This window comes from Gopherus flavomarginatus, chromosome 7 (assembly GCF_025201925.1).
Source record: "Gopherus flavomarginatus isolate rGopFla2 chromosome 7, rGopFla2.mat.asm, whole genome shotgun sequence".
NCBI classification, from domain to species: Eukaryota; Metazoa; Chordata; order Testudines; family Testudinidae; genus Gopherus; species Gopherus flavomarginatus.
This window is the reverse complement of record NC_066623.1, coordinates 38,472,735-38,498,226: the sequence shown is the minus strand read 5'-3', so window position 1 is coordinate 38,498,226 and position 25,492 is coordinate 38,472,735. Positions and strand designations below refer to the sequence as shown.

General features: G+C 43.1%; 2 protein-coding genes across 14 annotated transcripts in view; both read right to left on the bottom strand.

Annotated features, from left to right (window-relative positions):
* Nucleotides 1-25,492, bottom strand: part of LOC127055754 (protocadherin gamma-C5-like) — a 342,247-nt gene that overhangs the window by 174,269 nt on the left and 142,486 nt on the right. For 3 of the 13 annotated variants that reach the window (XM_050963051.1, XM_050963053.1, XM_050963058.1), the window contains exon 1: nucleotides 9,421-11,390. The exons of 3 other annotated variants lie outside the window; for them this stretch is intronic. In XM_050963051.1, coding sequence (XP_050819008.1) covers nucleotides 9,421-11,053 — 1,633 coding nt within the window. In that variant the 5' untranslated portion in view covers nucleotides 11,054-11,390. Of the gene's footprint in view, nucleotides 1-2,106; nucleotides 2,242-8,758; nucleotides 9,118-9,403; nucleotides 11,391-20,202; nucleotides 22,814-25,492 lie in introns of those variants that run through there. 7 more of the 13 variants (XM_050963050.1, XM_050963052.1, XM_050963065.1 and 4 more) reach the window with 6 other exon arrangements.
* Nucleotides 16,157-18,740, bottom strand: LOC127055784 (protocadherin gamma-A12-like). Its single transcript, XM_050963139.1, has one exon. The coding sequence runs from the start codon at nucleotides 18,584-18,586 to the stop codon at nucleotides 16,157-16,159; it is 2,430 nt and encodes an 809-aa protein (XP_050819096.1). The 5' UTR covers nucleotides 18,587-18,740.

Below are 25,492 nucleotides of genomic sequence, written 5' to 3'. Positions count from 1 at the left end.
CAAGACATGAGAAGTCATTTTTCCACTCTACTCTGCGCTGGTTAGGCCTCAACTGGAGTATTGTATACTGGGCACCGCATTTCAAGACAGATGTGGAGAAATTGGAGAGGGTCCAGAGAAGAGCAACAAGAATGATTAAAGGTCTTGAGAACATGACCTATGAAGGAAGGCTGGAAGAATTGGGTTTATTTAGTTTGGAAAAGAGAAGACTGAGAGGGGACATGATAGCAGTTTTCAGGTCTCTAAAAGGGTGTCATCAGGAGGAGGGAGAAAACTTGTTCATCTTAGCCTCTAAGGATAGAACAAGAACAATGGGCTTAAACTGCAGCAAGGGAGATTTAGGTTGGACATTAGGGAAAAGTTCCTAACTGTCAGGGTAGTTAAACACTGGAATAAATTGCCTAGGGAGGCTGTGGAATCTCCATCTCTGGAGATATTAAAGAGTAGGTTAGATAAATGTCTATCAGGGATGGTCTAGACAGTATTTGGTCCTGCCATGAGGGCAGGGACTGGACTCGATGACTTCTCGAGGTCCCTTCCAGTCCTAGAGTCTATGAGTCTATAATTGGGAATCCCTTAAGAACACTATACTAGATGCCCAAAAAGCCACAATCCCACAAAGGAGGAAGAAGGCTGTGCTGGTTAAAAAACAATCTGGTTTAGAGGAGAAGTGAACAAATCTGTAATTTTTTTATATATATGTAAGATTACAAATGAAAAAAATTGGAAATTGATAGTAATGAATACAAATCAGAAGTTAGGAATTGTAGAAAATTGATACGGGAAACCAAGGGACACAAGGAGAAATCTATGGCCAACAGAGTTAAGGACAATGAGAAGGAGTTTTAAAAATACATTAGGAACTAAAAGAATCCTGACAATGGTATTTGTCTATTACTAGATGGAAATAGCAGAATTATCAATAACAAAGAGGAATAGATAGAAGTGTTCAATAAATATTTCTGTTCTGTATTTGAGGAAACAGATGATGCAGTTGTGATGTTGGAAGACCAGGTGCCAGCTCATGCCAAGGTCCCCATGTCTCAAGGAACACTGACAAATACATAGCTGCAATAAGTCAGGTTCACCTATGCTAATATTATTAAAATAGATATTAGAACTATAAGAATGCATTTAGTGTTTAGACTTCCTTAAAGGTTTATGAGTTGTGGTATGCACCAATCTGACTTAAAAATCCTGTATTCCATATTGTAAGTGTAACATTGGCAGCCCAGATGCCAGCTCATGCCAAGGCTCCTTAGGCCTCACTGAACACAGACAAATCCATAGCTGAAAACCAGTCTGGCTCACCTATGCATTAGCATTGTTAAAATAGATGTTAGGATGATAGGAATGTGTTTAGCATTTGGACTTGATGAAATGCTTGTAGGATGGTGCATGTATTGATCTCACATAACATCTGTAGCCTATGGTATAAATTTATATTGATTGTTTGCATTGTAAATCTCTGTAATTGTGTAACTCATCAAACAGGAAAGAAGAATTAATTAGTGTAAAGCGCTGGTCCCGCACACAAGAAGGCCCATTAAAATCAAATAAGCCATTGTGAAACATTGAAGGACAAAGACTTTGTTGATTCCTCATCACACATAGACCCATAAAGAGGAGATAGATGCTGAAACTAGTTCCATCAATTTGAACTCTGGGGGAGGAGGAAAAAATGCCTGACCAGAAGGAACTGTATCACTATCTTACTTGGAATTTGGAGAAGGCAATATTTCTAAGCATAAGCAAGGATTCTCAAGCTCTTAGTGTGGGTTAGCCCTAAATCATATAAGTCCCAAGCATTCAAGGTAGGACTAAGCAATAGCTAGACCATTCATGACAGATGTTTGCCTAATCTGTTCTTGAAAACCCTCCAGTGATCAATATTCCACAACCTCCCATGGCAATTTGTTCCAGTGCTTAACTACTGTGACAGTTAGAAAGTTTTTCCTAATGTTCAACGTAAACCTCCTGTGATGGAGTGTCCTCCGCATATTGACTTGAAGGGGTTAAGGCAGTCCAAAGGGGCCAATTAGCCTATTAGGTGGAAAGATGGGGGAATTAAGACTCTGGGAGAAGCCTTAATTAAAATAATCTCACCTGTCCAGAAACAGACGGGTCGTATATAAGCCAGGAAGCCAGCAACAGAAGGGGCTGCTGGGGAAGGCTGCAGTCCCTCCCGGTCAAGAAAGGAGTGTTTGGAGGCTGCAGAGATATGTAGGCTGCAACTTCTTCCTGGGAGGAGGGAGTGGTTGTGATGTTATCTAATAAAATATGACCAGACAGACAATTTTTGCACCCACGGTTATACATTTGCAACAAGTCTTGTACAAAGATTGTCAAATAAGATGCCTCTGGAAAGGTTATAACTTGCTGAATATGATTATGCTATATATATGCATGTATCATTTTTGTATTTGAAGTTATGACTGTTGGCTCTATACTTGTATTTCAAAATGTTTGCTCCTAGGGTAACACCTACAAGATATTTAGTCAGCACATCTTGGAGGGACTATTCAAAGTGAGTGGTCCATCAAAAAACACTTAACTTACAGTGGAAGACACTTACCTACACTGAATGGATTGTCCTGGGAATGTTCTGTCTGGGGTATAGGTAATGGTTTCCTGCTATGCCTAAGTGAAGTCATGCATAGACATGTGGCTTGCCCAAGTGACTCCAATCAATATCTTGTCACCTATGATTTTCCACTAGCTGTGCTGAGGTCTTTGTTTGAAACAATGGGTTTCCCTCCACATGGTAAAAGCTATTAAAGGCCCTGGAAACATCTCCATTTTGCCTCTATCCTACTCCAGCCCCTTTCCTGCTCAAGCCTCTGGACTATGAACTTATACTAATGGGAGTATTCTAACCAAGGGACTGAGGACTTTCCAATGATTTGAAAGCAACCAGAGACTTATGAAGCCAGCAGTTTATTCCATCACTGCTACAAGCCTGAGCTAAGAACTTTGCAATTCCTGTATGTGTTTGATTCCTTTAACCAATTTTAACTCTCACCTTTCTTTCTTTTTATAAATAAACTGTTAGATTTTAGATACTAAAGGAGTGGCAATGGCATGATTTTTTGGGTAAGATCTCAGTTGTATATTGACCTGGATGTGTGGCTGGTCCTTTGGGATCAGAAGAACCTTTTATTTGAGGAGATTGATTTTAAAGAACCACTCATGTTTAAATCAAGTGTTTTTGGTGGTGATATAAAGACTGGAATGCCTAAGGAAACTGCTTTTATGACTTCTTGCTAGCCAGTGTGGTGAAACAGAAGTTTACTTTTGTTGTTGGTTTGGTCTATCTCTTGGCAGAATAACCTCCAGTTTTGGGGTGTGTCTGCCCTATTTCTCAGCAGTTCATCCTGAATTTGGTATTCTCAGTTGTGACCCACAAAGGCACAGTTACAGTGGTAAAACTGGCAGACCCAGAGAAGGAAGAGAGCCAAAAGAGTAGAAAAGGGCTCAGGGAAATGCAGCAAGGTATGGAGTGAAACAAATCTTGACTGTTGACTAGAAGGTTTCTGAGCTGGAACCTGGGGTGAGGGGCAGGCCTGGTTCCCCAGCTAGCCTCTCGGGCAGTGGCACTGGAGGGGAGTGCACAGAAAGACTGCCTGAGCCTGTTTGAGAGAATAGCTTCCCCCCACCCCCTGGAAGAGGAAACCATGACTGTGACCTAGCCAGAGGGCTGAGTCATGAAGAGACTGCAGCAGCTCCTAGAGGGACAGAGGGGCTGCAGAAAAAGAGCTAGAGGTGGGGGGATGACTTGCAACCATAGGGATAGGTGTCAACATGGTGAGCTATTCCGCAGAATGCCCAGGAGGAGGCACCATACCAGTGGTGTGTAGACTACCTGTCATAACTCCCTTATTGCAATTTAAGACCATTGCTTCTTGTCCTGTTCTCGGAGGTTAAGGAGAACAATTTTTCACCCTTCTCCTTCTAACAACCTTTTGTGTACCTGAAAACTGTTATCATATCCCACCTCAGTCTCCTCTTCTCCAGACTAAACAAACCCAGTTTTTTCAATCTTTCCTCATAGGTCACGTTTTCTAGACCTTGAATCATTTTTGTTGCTCACCTCTGGATTTTCTCCAATTTGTCCACATTTTTCCTGAAATGTGGCACCAAGAACTGGACACAATATTCCAGCTGAGGCATTATCAGCATGCAGTAGAGTGGCAGAATTACTCCTTGTGTCTAGCATACAATACTTCTGCTAATACATCCCATATTAAAGGACATACAGAGCTTGCACATTATAGCAGCTTATATTACTTTTTGAAAACTCAGACTGTAATTCATTTTTGCACGTATGTTCATCTGCTTTAACCTTGTAAATAACTCTTATTTCTTTTGCTTAGTTAATAAATCTTTATTTAGTATTATAGAATTGGCTACAAGCATTTTCTTTGGTGAGAGATCTAAGGTACAATTGACCTGGGGTAAGTGACTGGTCCTTTTGGACTGGGAGTAACCTGAATATTATTGTCATTTTTGGTGAAAGGGACCATCTATCATGAAAGAAAGCTTGCCCGGGTGGCATGATAGACTGGACTGTCCAAGGGACTGTCTGTGACTCCATGTTAAGGCTGCAATAGTGCTTGAGGAGTTCACACTTAGTCAGGGCCAGCTCTAGGTACCAGCAAAACAAGCAGGTGCTTGGGGCAGCACATTTGCAGGCGGTGCCATTCAAGCCATTCTTTTTTTGTTTAAACTCACTTCCTCCCCTCTCACAACCCTGCAGAAGCAGAGCCACGGAGCAGCTGGGTATCCAGCATGGGAGCTGAGAACCTACAGGACCCTGGGAGCTGTAGTTCCTTGCCTAGCTCCCTCCCTATAGAGCCAGCCCTGGAGCAGGGAAAGAGCTACATTTCCCAGCAATCCCTTGGCAGCTATCAACAGGAAAGGGAGGGGTAGGGAGTGAGGTAGTTGAGCCATGCTGCAGCTTGCTGTGAGTCGAAAGGGGTGGCACTGTGAATGGGGAATAAGTATGCCCAAGGAGTAGAAGGCTCTGCCCCAGATATCCCCTTCGGAAGACTTCCCCAGACTGGATTAGGGATACTAGTGTGACCTCACCTTGAAGCCCCCAAAGAAGGAATTGGCTGGCCTAAATGGACAGTGCCCTTCTCTATCTGAAGCCTAGCAAGGGAGCTATGTGGATCCCACTAGAATTTAAAATGAAAAGTAAGGGAGGGGAGGCTCTGGACCTGGGCAGCTTTAGATCCAGGCACTTAGGAGGATTTCCACTTCTGAGCCATGGAAGCAGAAATTGACTTTTCCTTTCTAGATATAGCTAATATTCAGATAGGGAATCTACCACCTGCCTTCCAGATTTGAACACCCTCAAAATTCAGGAGTGCTCAAGCTCAATTCGGGCAGCTGTTACTTCATTTCTCCCAAATCAAATATACTGATCCACTGTAACTTGCTGTAGAAAAAGTAGGACAAAACTGAGCAAGAAATGCTTCCCAGTAGTTTTTAGGACTGGAATTGCTATTTTCAACAGCCATTGCCTTTTTTTAGTTTTATTTGTTTAAAAGAAAGACAGTGATATTGCATTGGCAAATTCCCCATAGAAAGAAAGAGTGGAACAAAAGAATAATAAAGGCACCTCAACTTTTCCTCATTTATGTAGGACAGTCTTATAATATGCATCCAGATATCCTCCAGTCACACAAGCTGAAAATTGTTCCACTTTACTGCAATTCTGTAACCATATGGGAACCAATCCTGTCTGTGTTCTGTGCACTTCCAAAATTCCTGCTGAATGACCGGCGCTGGGAGTGAGTTACCAGTGATCCAGGGCTGGGACAGCAGGAGGGTGCAGGTTGTGGGGACAGCCCAGGGCTGGGGCGGCAGGCAGGGGTGGGGGGAGGACACTGGTGGGGCAGAAAGGAGGGAGCCCAGTGCTGGGGCAGCAGAGGATGTGGGTGGGTGTGGGAGAACCCAGGGCTGAGGCAGCAGGGGAGTGCGGGGGGGGGGGGGCGCCCAGGGCTGGAGTTGGGGGCAGCCAACATTTTTTTTGGCTTGGGGCAGCAAAAAGCCTAGAGCCAGCCCTGCACTTAGTATTTGGTTTGTGAAAATTATTATTGAACACACAACCAATCTGGGGGTTGTGCCCTGGTTTGTAACAGTCTTCCCTGAATTTGGCACTCATGTTCATCAGTCACTCCAGATACAATAACTATATGGTAATATTGAGGGGTTGTATTGTACTGTACTCTGGTGTCTGTGCCTTGTCATGGCGGGACAGGTTGCATGCTCTAACAATCCCCAGAGTCTGTGTCGGCAGGGGTTTTTGCTTCTGGTAGGTTCAACCATGCCGGATTGGTCTGTGAGGGAGAGGCCAGACAAAACAGACACCCTGGTCCTCAAGGTTAGGTGTTAGGCACATGGCTAACAGCCCTGTCCCATAAAAGACAAAATGTGTTATGGAAGCAGTGATAGAGAAATCGACCATTACTGTGTGTGATGGCCTTCAGGAGTCAATGACCCATATGACTGCCAGTGGTGAAAGCCAAAAGGAAGCCAGTGGCATGAAGACTGCAGTGCTCAACACCAAGACAAAACCCAAACTTGTTTTTTGGAATATATTGATAATGTATGAAACAGGGAAGCTAGCTCAGGTCACAGCAGAGATGAGATGCTACAGCTTACACATCCTGGGTGTCAGCAAGAGCAGATGGATGGGATCAGGAAGATTAACAACAGCCTCCTGAAAAAAATTGCTGTTTTCTGGACAGGATGATGGATAACACCATGGAGATGTAATAATGTCACCCTGATTCAGTGCTATGCTCCAACAAATAACAATGATGAAGAAGTAAAGAACAAATTCTACCTTACACTACAGGTGGAGTTAGAGAGAGTATCATGCCACAACCTAATTATCATCATGGGAGACCTGAATGCCAAGGTCAGTAAGGACAACACAAACAATGACAGAGCAATGGCAAGACATGGGTGTGGCACCATGAATGAAAACGGAGAAAGGCTTGTTGATTTCTGTAATATGAATGGCCTAGTCATCAGTGGAACCCTATCCGAATATTGTGAAATTCACAAGTTGACATGGTGATCTCCAAATGGCAGAGATAAGAACCAGATTGACCATATCATGATCAATGGCAAATGGTGATGCACATTGACAGATGTGAAAGTGAGAACGGGTGCAAATGTTGGCAGCAACCACCACCTCGTCACAGCCTCTATCAAGCTAAAACTGAGAAGTGAGAGCCCACCAATTAAGGGACATAGGTGTTATGATATTGACAAGCTAAAGTCCCTTGAAATACAGAAAGCCTTCATTCTGCAGTTAAAGAACAAGTTTCAAGCACTTGCAGACCTTGATGAAGAGGAGGGGAATGCAGATGAGGAGATCAACTAGAAGTGGGACAAAGTAACAGTAATTTATAAACAGCCGTGAAAGCCTGTCTAGGCTACAGGCAAAAGAGAAGGAAGGAGTGAATTACACCCAGCCCATGGAATGCCATAGAAACCAGATGAGCCCTGAAGAAAAAAGTTTTAGACACAAAATTCCAGAAGCTAAAGGACAAATACCATGAGCAATATAGGAAGGCAGACTAGGAGGTCAAATACTTCGTGAGAGTGGACAAATGGCATTATATTGATAATCTGGCAACACAAGATGTCTGTTTGTATGTACTGTGCCTAATGGGTAATATTAAATATTGTATTCAGTATTTTTATTTGGCAATATCCACATTCAGTTTTAGAAGATCTAGTATTATGAGAAGCTATAGGCTCCTTTGTACTGCAAGAGTATTAGATATGCCCAAACCAGGCAGAGACATTTGAAACCACACACAATCACCTACAAAACATTACCATCACTCTGCCCACTAACTGAGCTCCTCCAGGACAATAATCAGCATTCCAATCCGTAGATCAGGTTCAAAGGACTGACATAACAGCAACTCACAGAAGAATACATCTCCCATTCGCTAAATACAGAATGTCCATCTCTAATTATAGGGGCCCAAGGCCCAGGTCAGGTGTTATTTTCACCTGGTTAGGAGGACCTGAATAATTGACTGAAGATTTTGCCACAGATGAATAATGCAGCCTCTAGAAAGCTATGTCAATGACATCTTTACACTATATTAGTGTATTTTACAGATATGTAATTGTGTATCTGTAAAATGAAAGAGATGTGACACTTAAAATGAATAACAGAATCTTTTTCTATCTGGGAATAATTATTCAATTTCCCATGGAATAGCAAATAAGGAATACTTCCAAAGAAGCAATTAAAAAGTTTTTTTAAGTACATTGTTAATGTATAGGAATAATTATTTTTCCTACTCACAAGAAGCAGTACAACCCACTTAAATTATAAAAGGGCTCCAAGAAATGTAGTTTTTGTAAAGAAATCCACTGAAATGAGAGGAAGGATATTCTTCCTTGGAGATGCGGGAGGGAGTGGTTGTTAAGGCAATGGAGGGGACTTAAGAAATCTTGAGTTTATTCTATTATACTTCTTTCTGACCTTAAGAAAGTTATTTTACTTCTTCAAGTGCTGTAAAATGGAAATAACACTGATCCACCCCCCGAACGGGGTACAGTGAAAACAAATTCATGCAATTTTGAGTGCCAGTAAATCCTACAAAAATAACAACAGTTTAACAAAGGTCTCCTATACTATTTAAGGACGATTAGCCTTGCATAATTATGAAAACAGGTAATAGATCTAAAAATCATATAAATCACAGAACTAGAAACTTACCACTTCAGCAGTTTCCGTTTTAGATGTTAGGACGCTACATCCGTTGTTCATAAGTGAGGTCCCAGAGTTCTCACTGCACAGAACATTCTCTGATATCTGCGCATTAGGTTTCAGGAAAGAAAATTCATTTTGTTTAGATTCTGAGGATAAACATAGCTGAAAAGAATAAGGCAAAGTACCATCTACAAAATTTGGTGGGAATGTAGGTATAGTCTTGGAAAAAGGGTCACGACCAAAACACTCAAGTAATTTAGGTTTCCTTGAACTTCGCAATTTCATCACAATGGCCAGTACCATTGTCAGGAGGAACAAAAATGAGATCAGGGCTAAAGCCAGCACCAAGTAAAACTGTAAATCAGACTGAGGTGCCGAGACACCCGATTGGTCGCTCATTTCCGGAAGAGCCTCTTGGAAGTTCTCGGCAAACACCAGGTTGAGAGTCGCTGTGGCTGACAGAGGCGGCTGCCCGTTATCCTTCACCAGGGTGACCAGCCTGTGCTTCACAGCATCTCTGTCCGCAAAGGCGCGGGCTGTCCGGATCTCCCCGGTGTGCAGCCCCATGCTGAAGAGCGTCGGTTCCGTGGCCTGGAGCAGATGGTAGGAGAGCCAAGCATTGTGTCCTGAGTCAGCATCCACCGCCACCACCTTCGTCACCAGATAACCTGCCTCGGCCGAGCGAGGGACCATCTCGAACAAGGCGGAGCCATCGGCTCCTAGGGAAGGGTACAGGATGCGAGGGGCGTTATCATTCTGATCCAGAATAAACACCCTGACGGTGACATTGCTGCTGAGAGGCGGGGACCCGCCATCTTGGGCCTTCATTTGCACTTCAAACTCCCGGAATTGCTCGTAGTCGAAGGAGCGCTGGGCATAGATAGCTCCGGTCTGGGAGTTAATGGAGATGTAGGAGGAGAGAGGCACCTCCTGGAGGTTGCTGCTCAGGATGGAGTAAGTGACTCGGGCGTTCCGGTCCAGATCGCTGTCTGAGGCTTTTACACTGAAAATAGAGGCCCCCGAGGGATTGTTCTCTGGCACATAGGCGGTGTAGGAAGGTTTCTCAAAGACAGGGGCGTTGTCATTGATATCCGAGATCTGCAACAGGATGGTTTTCTGGGTGGAGAGAGGGGGAGAGCCTTTGTCTGTGGCTGTGATTGTGATATTGTACTCCGGGATCCTTTCCCTGTCCAGGGGGCTGTCTGTGAGGAGCTTGTAGTAATTATTAGTAGAAGAAATGATTTTAAATGGCAAATTATCTTGAATGCGACAGGCGACGTCTCCATTTCCTCCATCGTCGCGGTCAAGGGCTTTGATCAGAGCTATCACTGTTTCGGGTAGTGAGTCTTCGGGAATGGGACTGGATACAGATGTTAATGTCACTTCGGGGGCGTTGTCGTTCTCATCGAGAATTTCTATTTGAACTTTAGAGTGGGCAGTCAGACTTCCCTCATCTCTGGCTTCCACGTCAAACGTGTAGCTATTTTTTTCTTCAAAGTCCAAGATACCTTTTGCTGTAATCTTTCCATTACTAGCATCCAAACCGAACAGTTGCTGCGAGCTCTGCGGTATGTTGCTGAAAGAATATGTTATTCTGGAATTTGTACCTTCATCCGCGTCAGTCGCTTTCACCTGAAGCACTAAGGTTCCCTTCGGTAGGTTTTCTCTCATGCTGACTTTGTAGATTTTTTCAGTGAATATAGGGGGATTGTCATTGGCATCAATAATGTTAATCTTAATCGGAACTGTCCCCGTTTTGACTGGTTCTCCCCCATCCACGGAGGACAAGATTAAATGAAGAGACCTTTCTTTTTCTCGATCCAAAGGTTTCTCTAAAACTAATTCTGCATATTTGTTGCCGTCCGGATTTTCCTTCAGTTCCAAAACAAAATATGGATTTGGACTAAGATGGTAACTCTGCAGTGAGTTGATTCCAACATCGGGATCTTGCGCAGGTTCTAGCGGAAATCGCGCACCAGGTTGTGCTAATTCATTAATTTCTAAATCGATATTATTTTTAACGAACCGCGGTGTATTATCATTAATGTCCTGGATTGCGACGTTCACGTGGAAAACATTTAAAGGGTTTTCAACCACAACTTCTAAATTTAAGACACAAAGGGGTTTCTCGCTGCATAGTTTCTCCCGGTCTAACCTGTAATTTACATACAGGTTGCCATGTTCCTCGTTTACAGTGAAATATTTATTTTCCGAATTCACACGGAGCTTTCGCAGAGGCAGTTCTCTCACATTCAGCCCCAAATCCTTGGCAAGGTTCCCCACTAGGGACCCTTTGGCCATTTCCTCAGGAATCGAATAACGAATCTGCTCCGAGACCGCCCGGCAGAACAAAAAGATTAAGAAGGGAAACAACAGTACTTGCCGTGTGACTGCCCGGCTCAGATCTCTGTGCCTGATTTCCAGTCACTCTCAGCCCCTTTGTTTCCTTTCCCGGTGTATTTTGAATAGATATTCCGGACCAAATTCCCCTCAGATTGTAAGAATCCTCCGTAATAAAATATAACTAAAATCCAGTCCCGTGCTTAATTTTACTTCAGAAATCCGATACCGCGGAAGCCAGGATTTCATTTGGCAGAAACACTGTCCCTCTGCTCTCCTTCATCCGAGATCTGCACTGCGTAACAGTATAATCGCTTTGCAGTGGGCTCCGGTGGATCTCGGCTGCAGCCCTCGCTCCGCATTGGCCAACAGCGGCACTCCGAGTCTTAGTGAGAGAATTGCAACGCTAAATGAATTGCATCGTGAGAGGAGAAATCACAGGCGCCCAAAATAGGAGGAAGTGTAAGTTCTTTCTTCCACATGACTAATTTTGGAGGGTCGAAGATTATAAAGCGACAGACAACAAGACAGTCCTCAAGACAGTATTTTGAGAAAGCAGTAAAACCGAATGAGTTAGATTCACTCTGAAAAAGTGCAAAATTACACTTTGATTTCGGATTACAATATATCTGCCTCAGAGAAACCAACGAGTTGATTCAATATAATAGAAGTAATTTACTGGAGGATTAATATGACATTAAATAGATAGTCGGTATTATAATTAATTTTATATAAGACATCACAGTTCCCTAACAACCAAGTTCGGAGAGATCTTGTGTGGACTTTCTCTTGTTTACGAAAGAGATAACATTATATTTCATCTATAAAGAACAAAGAAAGTCAACCATTTCGATGCTGAAAATGTATGGCAGGCTTCCACGATAAGATGAACACTTTTCAGCTCCCCTTTCAGGATTAAAACATAGGTGCAAAACTCTTGCCCAATTTTGATTTTTGTTTAAAATAATCTATGAATGGTTTTATGATTTAAGCATTGGGCCTTGAGTCTAGAGCAGGGGTAGGCAACCTATGGCACGCGTGGTGAAGGTCGCACACGATCTTATTTTCATGGCACTCACACTGCCTGGGTCCTAGCCACTGGACCGAGGGGCTCTGCATTTTAATTTAATTTTAAGTGAAGCTTCTTAAACATTTAAAAAACCTTATTTACTTTACAATCGTTTAGTTATATATTATAGATTTATAGAAAGAGACCTTCTAAACGTTAAAATGTATTACTGGCAGGCAAAGCCTTAAATTAGAGTGAATAAATGAAGACTGGGCACACCACTTCTGAAAGGTTGCCGACCCCTGTTCTAGAGATCTGGGTTCTCTTGTCAGCTCTGCCACAAAATTCCTGTGCATGACATTTGGAAAGTCACTTAGGCCAATTTTTTCAATGTTGTGTGCTTCAAGTAAGGTAATTAAATGCATAATTATAAATATACGTAAGTGACTTGATATTGAGGGATGTGTCCAATGGGGGCAATCCATCCTTTAGAGAACAAAGCATTAGTATCATTTAAGGTAAGGACTTTTTATTCTCAAGTGATTGAACAGTTATAATCCAGGTCAGGTTCCCAAGATCTCACCTCCTGAGGAACAAATGGAATGATTCACAGGAGAATAAATCATAACCTCATCAGTGATGAAGCACCCAGTATAGCCTGCATCATTGAGACGTGGCTGGATGACACCCATTCTACCCCACTTCATCCTCCTAGGATACTCGATGTCTCACAGACCTAGACAAGACAGCAGGCAGCACTGCATTCATCTTCTCATCAAACATCAAATCAGAAAAAGTAAGACAACATTCAAATTAATTCATCTGACAATAGAAATCAGAGCCAACGCTAACGTAGCTTTTATGTTTATTTAAACACCATGACTGACTAAAGGATTCATAAAGGAGCTCACTGATACCTTTTCAGTTATGGTGGTGACATACCCCAGCTTGTCATCCTGGGAGATTTCAACATACTTATTTAAAAGGCTGCAAATGCAACTCCCCCCCAAATTCACCTAATCTCTTGCCTCTTTAGGACTTTCACTGGTAATCTCTTGTCCAGCCTATGCAGCTGGTCATACCCTGGACCTGAGCATCAGACTAGATGTCAAGATCAAGGATATCAAAACCTAGCCGCTGTCTTGGTTAGACCATCACCTCATTACAGCAGTGGTCAGAGATCTTCCAGCTCTCAAGCAATGAGACCAGTGATCCTGATTTGGCCATGAAGACACATGGACCCCAAGAAATCCCACAGGCTGCTAAAGGACAACAGCATTCCATCCACAGAATGAGAAGAGGAGGATGTGGTGACTCATTATCACTGTACATGAGCCTTGATCATTGACTGAATGGTCCTCAAATGGCCACTTCCTCTCCACAGCCCATATAGAATTCCTGGGTTTTCTGACATTCTGCACTTAATGAAGAAAGAGGAATGGCAAATTACACGCTAATGGTGGAAAACAAAAGCTGATACACAGAGGATGAAATGTAATAAGTTCCTCAAACCCTGTACTGAGGCTTTATTACAGGCCAAAATAACTCTCTTATTAGCCTCCACTGAGGATGCCAAATCCTACCATAAGGAGCTACCCAGAGTGGTAAACCAGTTCCTTAATACTTAATTACTACAAACTGCATCAGAACTGAGTATCAAGTCATGCAAAGAACTATCATCCTACTTCACTAAGAAGATCATGCACATTAAGAAAACCTTTTCAAGTAGCCTGGATCCACTCTACCTATACTCACCAATCAACAGACCATATGCATTCCCAGAATTCAATGCATGCACTCATCAAGAAGTTAAGGACACTCTAAAAAAGTCCCAACCCAAGACTTATGAATCAGATCCATGCCCTTCCTGACTTGTGAAAGAGTCATGAGCACCTGGTGCCACTCATGACAAAAATATCCAATGCCACATTCAGAGAAGGAATCTACCCTTCTTCCTTCAAACATGCAGTTGTCTAACCAACATCAAAGAAACCCACCCTGGATACATCAGTTCTAGCCATCTACCACCCAAGGTAAAACCTCGCATTCTTGAATAAAATCACAGAATAAATACACAAAGGCCAACTACAATGTTATCTAATTAATATTAATATTCTAGAACTGGCACAATCTGGATTCAGCCCAGGAGATGGAACTGAAATGGATTTAGTGGCACTGATGGATAATTTCCTTTAGTCAATGGATAAAAGGCAGACATCCGTTCTCATCCTCTTGGACAAGTAGCACTTTCTATCATCTCTGGTTAGCTAGGAGATTCCCCATCCTGGCAGAAGATGACCTGACCTCAGTTATTCTCTTGACTGGTCTACAGCTATGTGATATGACTGGCATAAATCTTCAATGCTAAGGAAATTCCACATAGTATAGAGCACAGTAGTGCATCTTCTCAGCAACACAAGATACCAGTAGCACTTCAAACCTGTCCTCTACTCTCTACCCTGGCTTCTCATACAAGAATTCAGTAAAGTTCAAGATATCAGTCACATTCAAAGTGCTGTATAGCCTCAGGCTAGGATAGCAAAAAGATTGCCTAAAGATGCAGGATGAACATCTTGGTGGACAATTTTGCTCCTCTGGCACAAAGGAACTCTTTACCATGAGGGAAAAGCTTGTCTGTATGGGATACAGAACTTTACTGGGGCTAGTCCAAGTCTTTAGGAGTAACTCCCCGCCCCCTCAAACTAAGGACCCTAACAAACCTGACCACCTTTCACTCCAAGTGTAAGGCACATTTCTTTAATTTGCCTTCTTTAACAGAGAACAAAGACAGATATAAATCACTACTGGAAAGAGCTCAGATACTATGGAGATGAGTGCAGTATAAGAGCCTATATAAAATAGAATAGAATAGAACTATTAAGTGTTCTAAATAGGAAACATCAAAAGGAATTTTGAAAATTTCACTTATAAACCCAATCTTCAAAGGACACCACCAGGATCCAACCTAAGGCTCTGATAATTTGTTTTTGTATATGAGTCAGAGTTCGCTGCATTACCACGGACGAAGGGATTTAATATAGTGACTAGTTAGCTCTCATTTCAAATATATAATTGTGACTATGCATGAGAATGTTTTCTCTAATAACAAAATTATTACGTCATCTGTAACCTCCTTTATAAACGTTGAATCAAACCATTAAATATTTCAAGGTCCAACGGTAATACACAAACAACAAAAATTATAGACATTATTGCATATTATAATGATGCCATTATGCTAGTTTCATAATTTTGCATTTCTGACATTTACATAATAATAATAGATATGAGTGGTTTAAAAATGGATTAATCTTCTTAAAGCTGAGAGGTATATCTTCACCAAACAAGTTAATAATCTACAAATAATTATAAAGTAATGATTATGACCCGACTCAGCAAAGTATCTGTTTCAATAGGGTTATTGACTTGTTTACATTTATACAGGTGTCTTAAGGTGCATGCTGTAACGTGCTGTATAAAAAAATGTCCATAACTTTCAAACGTGAAAGGCCAGACTACTGGGAACATGTATATCAATAGGGAAACAAAATTAAAAGAACATGAGATAAATTATAGGACAAAACTATGATTTTATTTGTGATTAAATTATATTATGGAAAAAATAAGGTAGCTCTTTTTCTACTTTAAATTTAAGAGGTTCATGGTCTTCAAATCAAACTGTCTTCCAACAAAATTGAAGTACTATATACACTGAAATGTCTGTACTATCCCAAGTAGGTAACAGATATATGAAGATACAGGAAGAGGATCTACTTTCAAACAAACATTAAAAGAGAAACATATATTGTGCTATTTAAAAAGAAAAGGTAGATGATTGAAAATTAATGTATCAAAAGTCACAAATATCCTAATGCCCCAAGAGCCAACGTTTGCAACACAGAAGACACAGTTCACTATTGACTTCAGTGGGGCCTGGAATTACCTCCTTTCCTTCTCCCACAAACGAACATAAAGCATCATTTCCCCCTCATTAGACATTTCCCGAGAAATTAACATTATATACTTTCGACCCACAGAACGAAGACACAATAACCCTAGCTCACCTGAACAGACGTCCGATCCCCGTTACTAATGCTTACATCTTCAATAACTAGAATAGGATCCTTTATCTCACAAGTTTGCTCACTACTCAGAGTATTTGAATAGTTTGATTTGGTAACGTTGAACTGGCTCTTTCTGGAGTCCGTGGTGAGAGAAACCTCACGTGAGTAGGAGTGAAGAAAAGCTCTGACTCCATCGAGCCCCACAAACTGCGAGACGGGAACTCCACTGAAAGTCACACTCGAGGAGTCAAACAGCTGCGAGTTTCTCCACCGGCGGAGCCTCAGGGCCACTAACACTATGAGAAAGGTAAAGAACAAGCAGGAAACGGAAGCCACAGCGATCACCAAATACAAGGTGAGGCTGGACTGGGGGTCTACAGGAGCTGTGAGGCTGCTTAAATCGGAGAGGATTTCGGGGATGCTGTCAGCCACCACCACCGTGACAGTGGCCGTGGCAGAGAGAGGGGGCTGCCCGTTGTCCTTCACTAAAACCACCAGACTTTGCTTGAGCGCATCTTTGTCGAGAAAGGAGCGCGCCGTCCTGATCTCGCCGCTGTGGAGTCCCACAGAGAAGAGCCCCGGCTCTGTAGCCTTCAGCAGCTGGTAGGAGAGCCAGGCGTTCTGCCCGGAGTCTGCATCCACCGCCACCACCTTAGTGACCAGGTAACCCGGCTCGGAGGAGCGAGGGGCCAACTCCACTCCCGTGGAGCCATCGGTGGGAAAGGAGGGGTGTAAGATGTGCGGGCTGTTGTCATTCTGATCCAGTAGAAAGAGAGTGACGGAGACATTACTGCTGAGAGGTGGGGAACCCCCGTCCTGAGCCTGCACTTGGAACCGAATCTCCCGGAACTGTTCGTAATCGAAGGAGCGCAGAGCGTAGAGAGCCCCAGTCTCGGAGTTAATGGAGATGGAGGAAGAGAGCAGAGCTTCCTGGATCTGAGTTCCAGTAATGGAGTAAGTGATTCGGCAGTTGTCCTCCAAGTCGTAGTCATGCGCCGTAAGGGAGAAAACGGAGGCTCCTCTCGGGTTATTCTCAGTGACGTAGGCGATGTAGGAAGTTTTATCGAAGATAGGGGCGTTGTCGTTCGTGTCTAAAATCCGGAGTTGGATAGTGGTGGCTGTAGAAAGAGGAGGAGTCCCATTGTCTGTGGCGGTCACTGTGATGTTGTATGCTTCCACCTGCTCCCTATCCAGGGTTCCGTCTGTCACCAGACTGTAATAATTATCCAACGATTTCCTCAGCTGAAAGGGGAGGTTGCTGGCTACGCAGCACGTGACATTCCCGTTCTCTCCGGAATCTAGATCTTGCACATTTAAAAGGGCGATCACAGTCCCGGGGGGAGAGTCCTCAGGGATCGAGTTGAGGACAGATGTGATCGTCAGTTCTGGAGCGTTGTCATTCACATCGCCCACAAGAATCACAATTTTGGATCTGTCGAAAAGACCTCCTCCGTCATGGGCTTGCACCTCGATTTCATATATTGCGGATTCCTCGAAGTCCAAGTTCCCCACGACTGTTACTTCTCCCGTCCTAGAATCCAAATGGAATATTTGGGAAGCTTTCTCCACGATTGATCTGAATGAGTATTTTAACTCTTTGTTGACTCCTTCATCCGGATCAGTGGCTTTTACTGATACCACCGTGGAACCTTTCGGCACATTTTCCAAAACGCTCGCTGTATAGATAGCTTCAGTGAAAACTGGCGCGTTGTCATTTGCATCAAGAACAATAATGCGGATCTGCGCAGTGCCCGACCTGACTGGATCTCCCCCGTCAGTGGCTGTGAGGATTAGATCATGAACAGCTTGTTCTTCCCGGTCTAGAGACTTTTCCAGCACCAATTCGGCATATTTCACATAATCGGTTATAGTTTGCACATCCAGAGAAAAATGCGTATTATTGCTCAGTTGATATATCTGGATAGAATTAATTCCCACATCTGGATCCTGCGACTGCTGCAGGGAAATCCGGGTCCCTGCAGCTGTTGTCTCGCTGATTTTTAACTCTAATTTATCTGATTGGAAGCCTGGAGCATTGTCATTAATATCTGTGATTTCAACTTCAACTGGAAAAAGCTTCGCTTTATCCTCACGAAGAACTTCAAACTTTATCAAACATATCTCTATCCGGCCACAGATCTCCTCTCTGTCTATTCTGTCTGTGGTGTATAAATGGCCACTCTTCAAATTCAAAGCAAAATACTGACTCCTACCTCTGGCAACAATGCGGACACCGCGGTCTGAGAGCTCTTTTAGTTCAAGTCCCAAATCCTTTGCTATGTTCCCCACGAAAGAGCCTTTGTGCGTTTCCTCTGGGATCGAATAGCGAATCTGCCCAGAAACCGCCTCCCAAACGGTAACCATTAAAAAACAAAACAGGACTCGCCGTTTGCAGTCCCGGAGACTTTGTATATCCTCCATTTTTCTCCGGATGTATATAGTGCTCTGATTCCCAGTCAGGTGTGTATTTTTCTTTTAGCTGCAGTTCTTTGTTTTCGCAATCACTGATGTTAAAATTAAGACTGTTTCATAGATATTTATCTGTAAAATCCCGCTGAGTAAGTGTGACTCTGATGTGTGTTCTGTGCCGTGTAGCTGCGGGCGGGGCTGGATGGATCTCTCTTCCCATTTCTTTGCCGGATTGGTGAACAGCGACGCTCAGAGTCTCAACCAATAACTGCATTTCTTTTAAATCCAACACCTTTCTGTTAAACTTCTCCCACGACTATTTATTTATAGTTACTTCCTCTATTTAAAATGTACACACTTACCAATACGCCTGTTTGAGTTTTACATGGAATTACGTTAAGTAAACAGTCCTAGAGAAATTAGTTAAGTAGACTTCGTCGTGCTAAAGGAACACAGGTGTACTATTTATTTCCCAGACAAGAGGGTGATATCACAGTTGTATTTGCCGGAATAAAATACAGCTCTGTGTATAAATTTGTCAGGGTCTCACAAAGATATTCTAATGGAAAAAATACTGTATATGTTTACACATAGCAGTGCGACTTATATATTCAGAAGATAAGAGTGTTTCTCACTCCTCTTAAAACAGAGACTTCCTCCTTCATGATGTCATAGACTGATCATTGCTGCACGTTGAGGGATATTTTAAATCCCAACAATTAATTTTCAGTAAACACAATTATTAACGAGGAATGAGGACAGAATACCAGCTGTATATCATCATCTGTCATGGGAAAATGGACAGTTACTAAAATTGCACTGGCTAATATCCCGTAGTTATTGTGGTACAACACGAAGTAAGGTGGTATGATATTCCTGATGTTTACTCGTTTGCGGTGACCTAATTTATACCCAGCGTGGTTATGTTTTCTGTCTACTAATGCAGAATCACCAGCAGAAGGGGAAAGAGGTTTAGAGAGTTCTATACAGAAAAAAGAGAGAAAATTATAGGCCAATATCTCCTGGACTCCCGCAGAATTAACAACTATATGTAAGTATATCCAGGCAGTGTTTTACATTTAATTTTTAGTTTAGTTTAACTTTTCTATTGAAAGAATATTTGGTTTTGTATATGACATACTTCTGTGCTACTTACTTATTTTTAATGAAATTGGAAAACACAGACAACGACACGTATGTCCTTCATGACATCATTTGGAAGTAACAATTGGCTCCGCGTTCTGTTACACACTTTGCTTTGAAACGATATTGAAGTTCCCTGCCAACTATGGACTGTAGCATATTGGTGGCAAACGGAATTTTTTGAATGTCAAATGTTATAATCCTTCGAATATGCTACAAGATGTATATTAGCAACGCGCAATAGTACCAGAACTTTGGACGTAGTGCTGCACAATTCAATAGGCACTAACCACCGGTTGGTACCAAACATTTACAGTACTACACCGAAGAGAAACAACGCACAAATATAAAAATAGAATTAATCGAAAAATCTTTTAGTTCACATTATAATACATTTTAATGAATATCATTTTTCATTGTCTGAATAATTTAATTAAAAATCAGAGAAGAGACACCATAACTAACGTGATACTGCAAAAACTCACCTTGAGAAGAGTTTCGGACCCGGATTTGGGTGCTTCAGAACCACAATTATTCACAAGTAAAATCCCAGAGTTGTCATTGCAAAAGATATTCTCAGTTGTAATGTTCTGGTCACTACTTTTAAGCAAGTTAAATCCATTTTGCCCGCAGTCTGCAGCCAAACACAAATTATAGGAATACGGCAAGGTCCCGTCTGTGTAATCTGGTAGGAATCTGGGATCAGCCTTGGAATAAAGAGCAGGCCTGACATGCTGAAGAATAGAGCCTTTTGAATTTCTAACTTTCATGGTTATCACCACTATAATTGTAATTAGAAATAAAAATGAGATCAGGGCTAAAGCCAACACCAAGTAAAACTGTAAATCAGACTGAAGTGTCGAGTTACCCGATTGGTCGCTCATTTCCGGAACAGCCTCTTGGAAGTTCTCGGCAAACACCAGGTTGAGAGTCGCTGTGGCTGACAGAGGCGGCTGCCCGTTGTCCTTCACCAGGGTGACCAGCCTGTGCTTCACAGCATCTCTGTCCGCAAAGGCGCGGGCTGTCCGGATCTCCCCGGTGTGCAGCCCCATGCTGAAGAGCGTCGGTTCCGTGGCCTGGAGCAGATGGTAGGAGAGCCAGGCATTGTGTCCTGAGTCAGCATCCACCGCCACCACCTTCGTCACCAGATAACCTGCCTCGGCGGAGCGAGGGACCATCTCGAACAAGGCGGAGCCATCGGCTCCTAGGGAGGGGTATAGGATGCGAGGGGCGTTATCATTCTGATCCAGAATAAACACCCTGACGGTGACATTGCTGCTGAGAGGCGGGGACCCGCCGTCTTGGGCCTTCATTTGCACTTCAAACTCCCGGAATTGCTCGTAGTCGAAGGAGCGCTGGGCATAGATAGCTCCGGTCTGGGAGTTAATGGAGATGTAGGAGGAGAGAGGCACCTCCTGGAGGTTGCTGCTCAGGATGGAGTAAGTGACTCGGGCGTTCCGGTCCAGATCCCGGTCTGAGGCTTTTACACTGAAAATAGAGGCCCCCGAGGGATTGTTCTCTGGCACATAGGCGGTGTAGGAAGGTTTCTCAAAGACAGGGGCGTTGTCATTGATATCGGAGATCTGTAATAGGATGGTTTTCTGGGTGGAGAGCAGGGGAGAGCCTTGGTCTGTGGCTGTGATTGTGATATTGTACTCCGGGGTCCTTTCTCTGTCCAAGGGGCTGTCTGTGAGGAGCTTGTAGTAATTATTAGAGGAGGATATTATTTTGAATGGCAAATTATCTTGAATGCGACAGGTGACTTCTCCATTTCCTCCATCGTCTCGGTCACGTGCTTTCATCAGAGCTATCACTGTCCCGGGCATTGAGTCTTCGGGAACTGGACTGTACACGGATGTGAGTGTCATTTCGGGAGTATTGTCGTTCTCATCCAGAATTTCTATATGAACTTTGCAGTGGTCAGTGAGACCTCCTCCATCCCTCGCTTCTACACCCATTATATAATTATTTGCTTCTTCAAAATCCACAAATCCTTTTGTTGTGATTATTCCGTTACCAGAATCTAAACTAAACAGATGTCGTGAACTCTGCGGTATGTTGCTGAAATAATATGTTATTTTGCCATATGAACCTTCATCTTCATCAGTGGCTTTAACCTGGAGCACTAAAGAGCCCTTTGGGAGATTTTCCTTCAGGCTGACTTTGTAGATCTCTTCAGTGAATACAGGGGGGTTGTCATTAGCGTCAGTAACAGTTATTTTAATCTGAGCTGTTCCAGTTCTCACTGAATCTCCCCCATCCACAGCCGTCAGGATCAAGTGATGGGAACTCTGCTTCTCTCGATCCAAAGGTTTCTCTAACACCAGTTCTGCCTGCTTTTTACCATCTGGATTTTCCTTCAGTTTCAAGGTAAAATACCGATTTGGACTGAGTTGGTAACCCCGCAGTGAATTGGCTCCAACATCGGGATCTTGCGCAGGTTCTAGAGGAAATCGCGCGCCAGGTTGTGCTAATTCATTAATTTCTAAATCCATATTATTTTTAGTAAACCGCGGTGCATTATCATTCATGTCCTGGATTGCGACATTCACGTGGAAAACATTCAAAGGGTTTTCAACCACAACTTCTAAATTTAGGAAACAACTCGGTGATTTCCCGCATATCTCCTCCCGGTCTATCCTGTTGTTCACATAGAGATTGCCATTTTCCCCATTCACACTGAAGTGTGGCTTTTCCGAATTGACACGCAGCTTTCGCTGAGGCAGCTCTCTGCCATTTAACCCCAAATCCTTAGCGAGATTCCCCACAAGGGAACCTTTGGCCATTTCCTCAGGAATGGAGTAACGAATCTGCTCCGAGAGCGCCCGGCAGAACAAAGAGAATAAGAAGGAAAACAACAGTACTTGCCGTGTAACTGCCCGGCCCGGCTCTCTGTGTCTGGTTTCCATATCAGGCACTCTCGGCTCTGTTTTCCTTGCCTCTTTTCTTTTGAATCGATTCTCCGTTCCAAATTTCCCTCGGCTTGTAAGAATCCTCGGGGTCGGTAATGAACTATAAATGAAATATATTCCCCTGCTAGATTATAGCAAGCCGAGAGGATTTGGTTTTTCCGCGACACTGTGTCTTGCTGCTGCGTTTCTTCAGAGATCTGCAGTGTAATAATACAATCGCTTTGCAAGAGGCTCCATCCAATGGGACCTCGGCTGCAGCCCTGCCTCCGCATTGGCCAACAGCGGCACCCTGAGTCTTAGTGAGGGAACTGCAGGCGAAATGCTCACATCCGGAGACGGAAATACACAAGATCCCGCAATATCACTAAGCATAAGTTCTTTCATAAACTATTTGTTGAGAATTAAAAAATCATCAAGATCTGAGAAGTGGAGACTCCGCAAACCAGGTCAGTTTATAATGAACCAACTCCGAAGGTAAGATTCTCATCGGAATGTTGCAAATTTAGTTTTCCTTTCAAGAGTACAACCGACTTCTTTACCCTCTTGATTTAAAATACAGCATGTGTCTGTTTGGTGTAATAATATGCCATTGCATGCATTTTATGCCTTATAAGTAATTTCAGGTGAGGCAGTTTAGTTCCCTCATATCCTCATTCGGTTAGATTATTTGTAAATTTCTGTTGTTGCCATGGGCGATAACATGATTTTCGTCACTAGAGAGCAGAGAACGTTAATTATGTTGGAGGCTGAATATGGAATGTATTAAGTAAATTCAAAGTATGGTTCTCTGAAGATGGAACTATCTTACTTAAAACTCTTTGTTCACGGCTAGATGTACTCATTCTTATTTTAATTCTAAAATTATCTCCCGGTATGTGTGTGAACGAGGCCTGGGACGTAAGGTGTAATCCTGTTCTCAGAGAGATGAACGGTAAATATTTTATTGCTTCGGTGGTGTCAGGATTTCTCCCTGGAGAAACAGTTCCCTTCCCAGCTCCGACACAAAACTCGTAGGCAGGGGCTGAGTTTTCGTAAAGGCGGGGAGGGGGAACGAGGCCCCGCCCCCTACTTTGCCCACGAGGCCCCGCCCCGGCCTAGCCGGATCACGGAGCCCTGGCCCCTCCACCTTGCTGAGGGTGGGAGGGCCGAGAGCATCCCCCGATGCCCTGTCTCCGTCTCGCGGGACCCCTGCTCACTGCAGGTGGAAGGTCCGCGCTGGCTCCCCACAACTGCTCGCGCGGTTCTTACCCCTACCCGGCTCCGGCTTCCCGCCTGGCCTAGGATGCCGAAGAGTCACCCGGGCAGCTGTGGGGAGCCGAGGACCATCCATCTGTCTTGGGCGGGGACATGGGCTGCTCTCGGCTCCCCCGGCCCGGGCAGGTGGAGGATCCCCGGCTCCGTTTCCCCAGGCAGCTGTTGTCTGGGCCAGCTCCCGCTTCTGTTCCGAGCAGCTTGACGGGGAGCGGGACCTCAGGGGGATGAGGAGGGGCAGGGGTCCGCGCCCCGGCGAAAAAAGTGGACGGATCCGGAGGGCCATGGTCCATAGGTCCCTGCTGTTCCAGCGCGGCAGCGCCCCTGCTAGATGCAACATTTGGAAAGTTAATTAGAAAATTTGGAGCCTTCAAGTTAGGTACCTAAATCCATACTGAAGAGCCTAAATAAGTGTATTGATTGTCAGCGACACTGAGCAGCTTCAGCTGCTGCTCACTTTATTGGGGATCTGTGAGTCCCCACCTAGATTATAGCAAGCCGAGAGGATTGGAAAAGGAATATGAAGCCTTTTACATAATTGACTAACTATTGATTCACATGCCTAATAACAATGTTTGGTATGCATCGGACGAAGTGGGTATTCACCCAGGAAAGCTCATGCTCCAAAACCTCTGTTAGTCTATAAGGTGCCACAGGATTCCTTGCTGCTTTAACAATGTTTGAACATTTTGATTTAACCTATCTGTGCCTGAGCTTTCTCGTTGCTAATTTGGGAATAATATAATTTTCCTAATTCACAGGATTGTTGTGGGACTAAATTAATTCATTGTTTGTAGTTTACTGTGAGCATGATCCAAGGACCACTGAAATCAATAAAAATAAAAATCCCACTGACTTCAATAGGTTTTTGGATCAAGCCCCTTAAAATGCTTGCATGGAAGGGAGTAGATAAGTGTGAAGTATCACAGAGATGATCTGATGAGAACAGACCTATATAGAGAGTACAAAAATTATGAGATAACTAAAAATAAGAGATTTTACTTTTTTTTCTTATAGGCATTCCATATTATAATCCAAGTCAGATACCAAAGAGGACATTTCCTTATGAACAAAACAAACAGTTATCAATAGAAATATTAGGTACTCCAAATATGAAACATTTTATGGAACTGTGAAAATATTGACATAACATTATTCTTCAAAAATATCAGTCGGTGAAGGGACACAATGCAGGTCTTCAATAAATTTCTTTAGTTAGTTGTCAGAATCCATTGCAATACCTCACACCAAAGCATTTCATCTAGTGACTAAACACATATATGATGTCAGAGAATGACTGTCCCTAAAGAAACTACTAGAAAGATGTGTGAGAAACTTTTCTGTATTCTTATTAATAATTATTATAAAGTAAGTATATAGCCCGCTGAAGAAACTTTTAATCAAACATGAAAATGTGTTTAGGCCTAACAGGAAGACATGAACAAAAACATATAGAAATTAATCTGATATGTTAAAATGATAGGATTTATTATGCTAGCTCCATAATTCTGTATTTATTATATTTACAGTATATATATCAGTATGGGCTAGATAATGCTATGTATGTATGGGATTGAATTAAATTTGTAGATTGAATATTAAAGTAGATTAT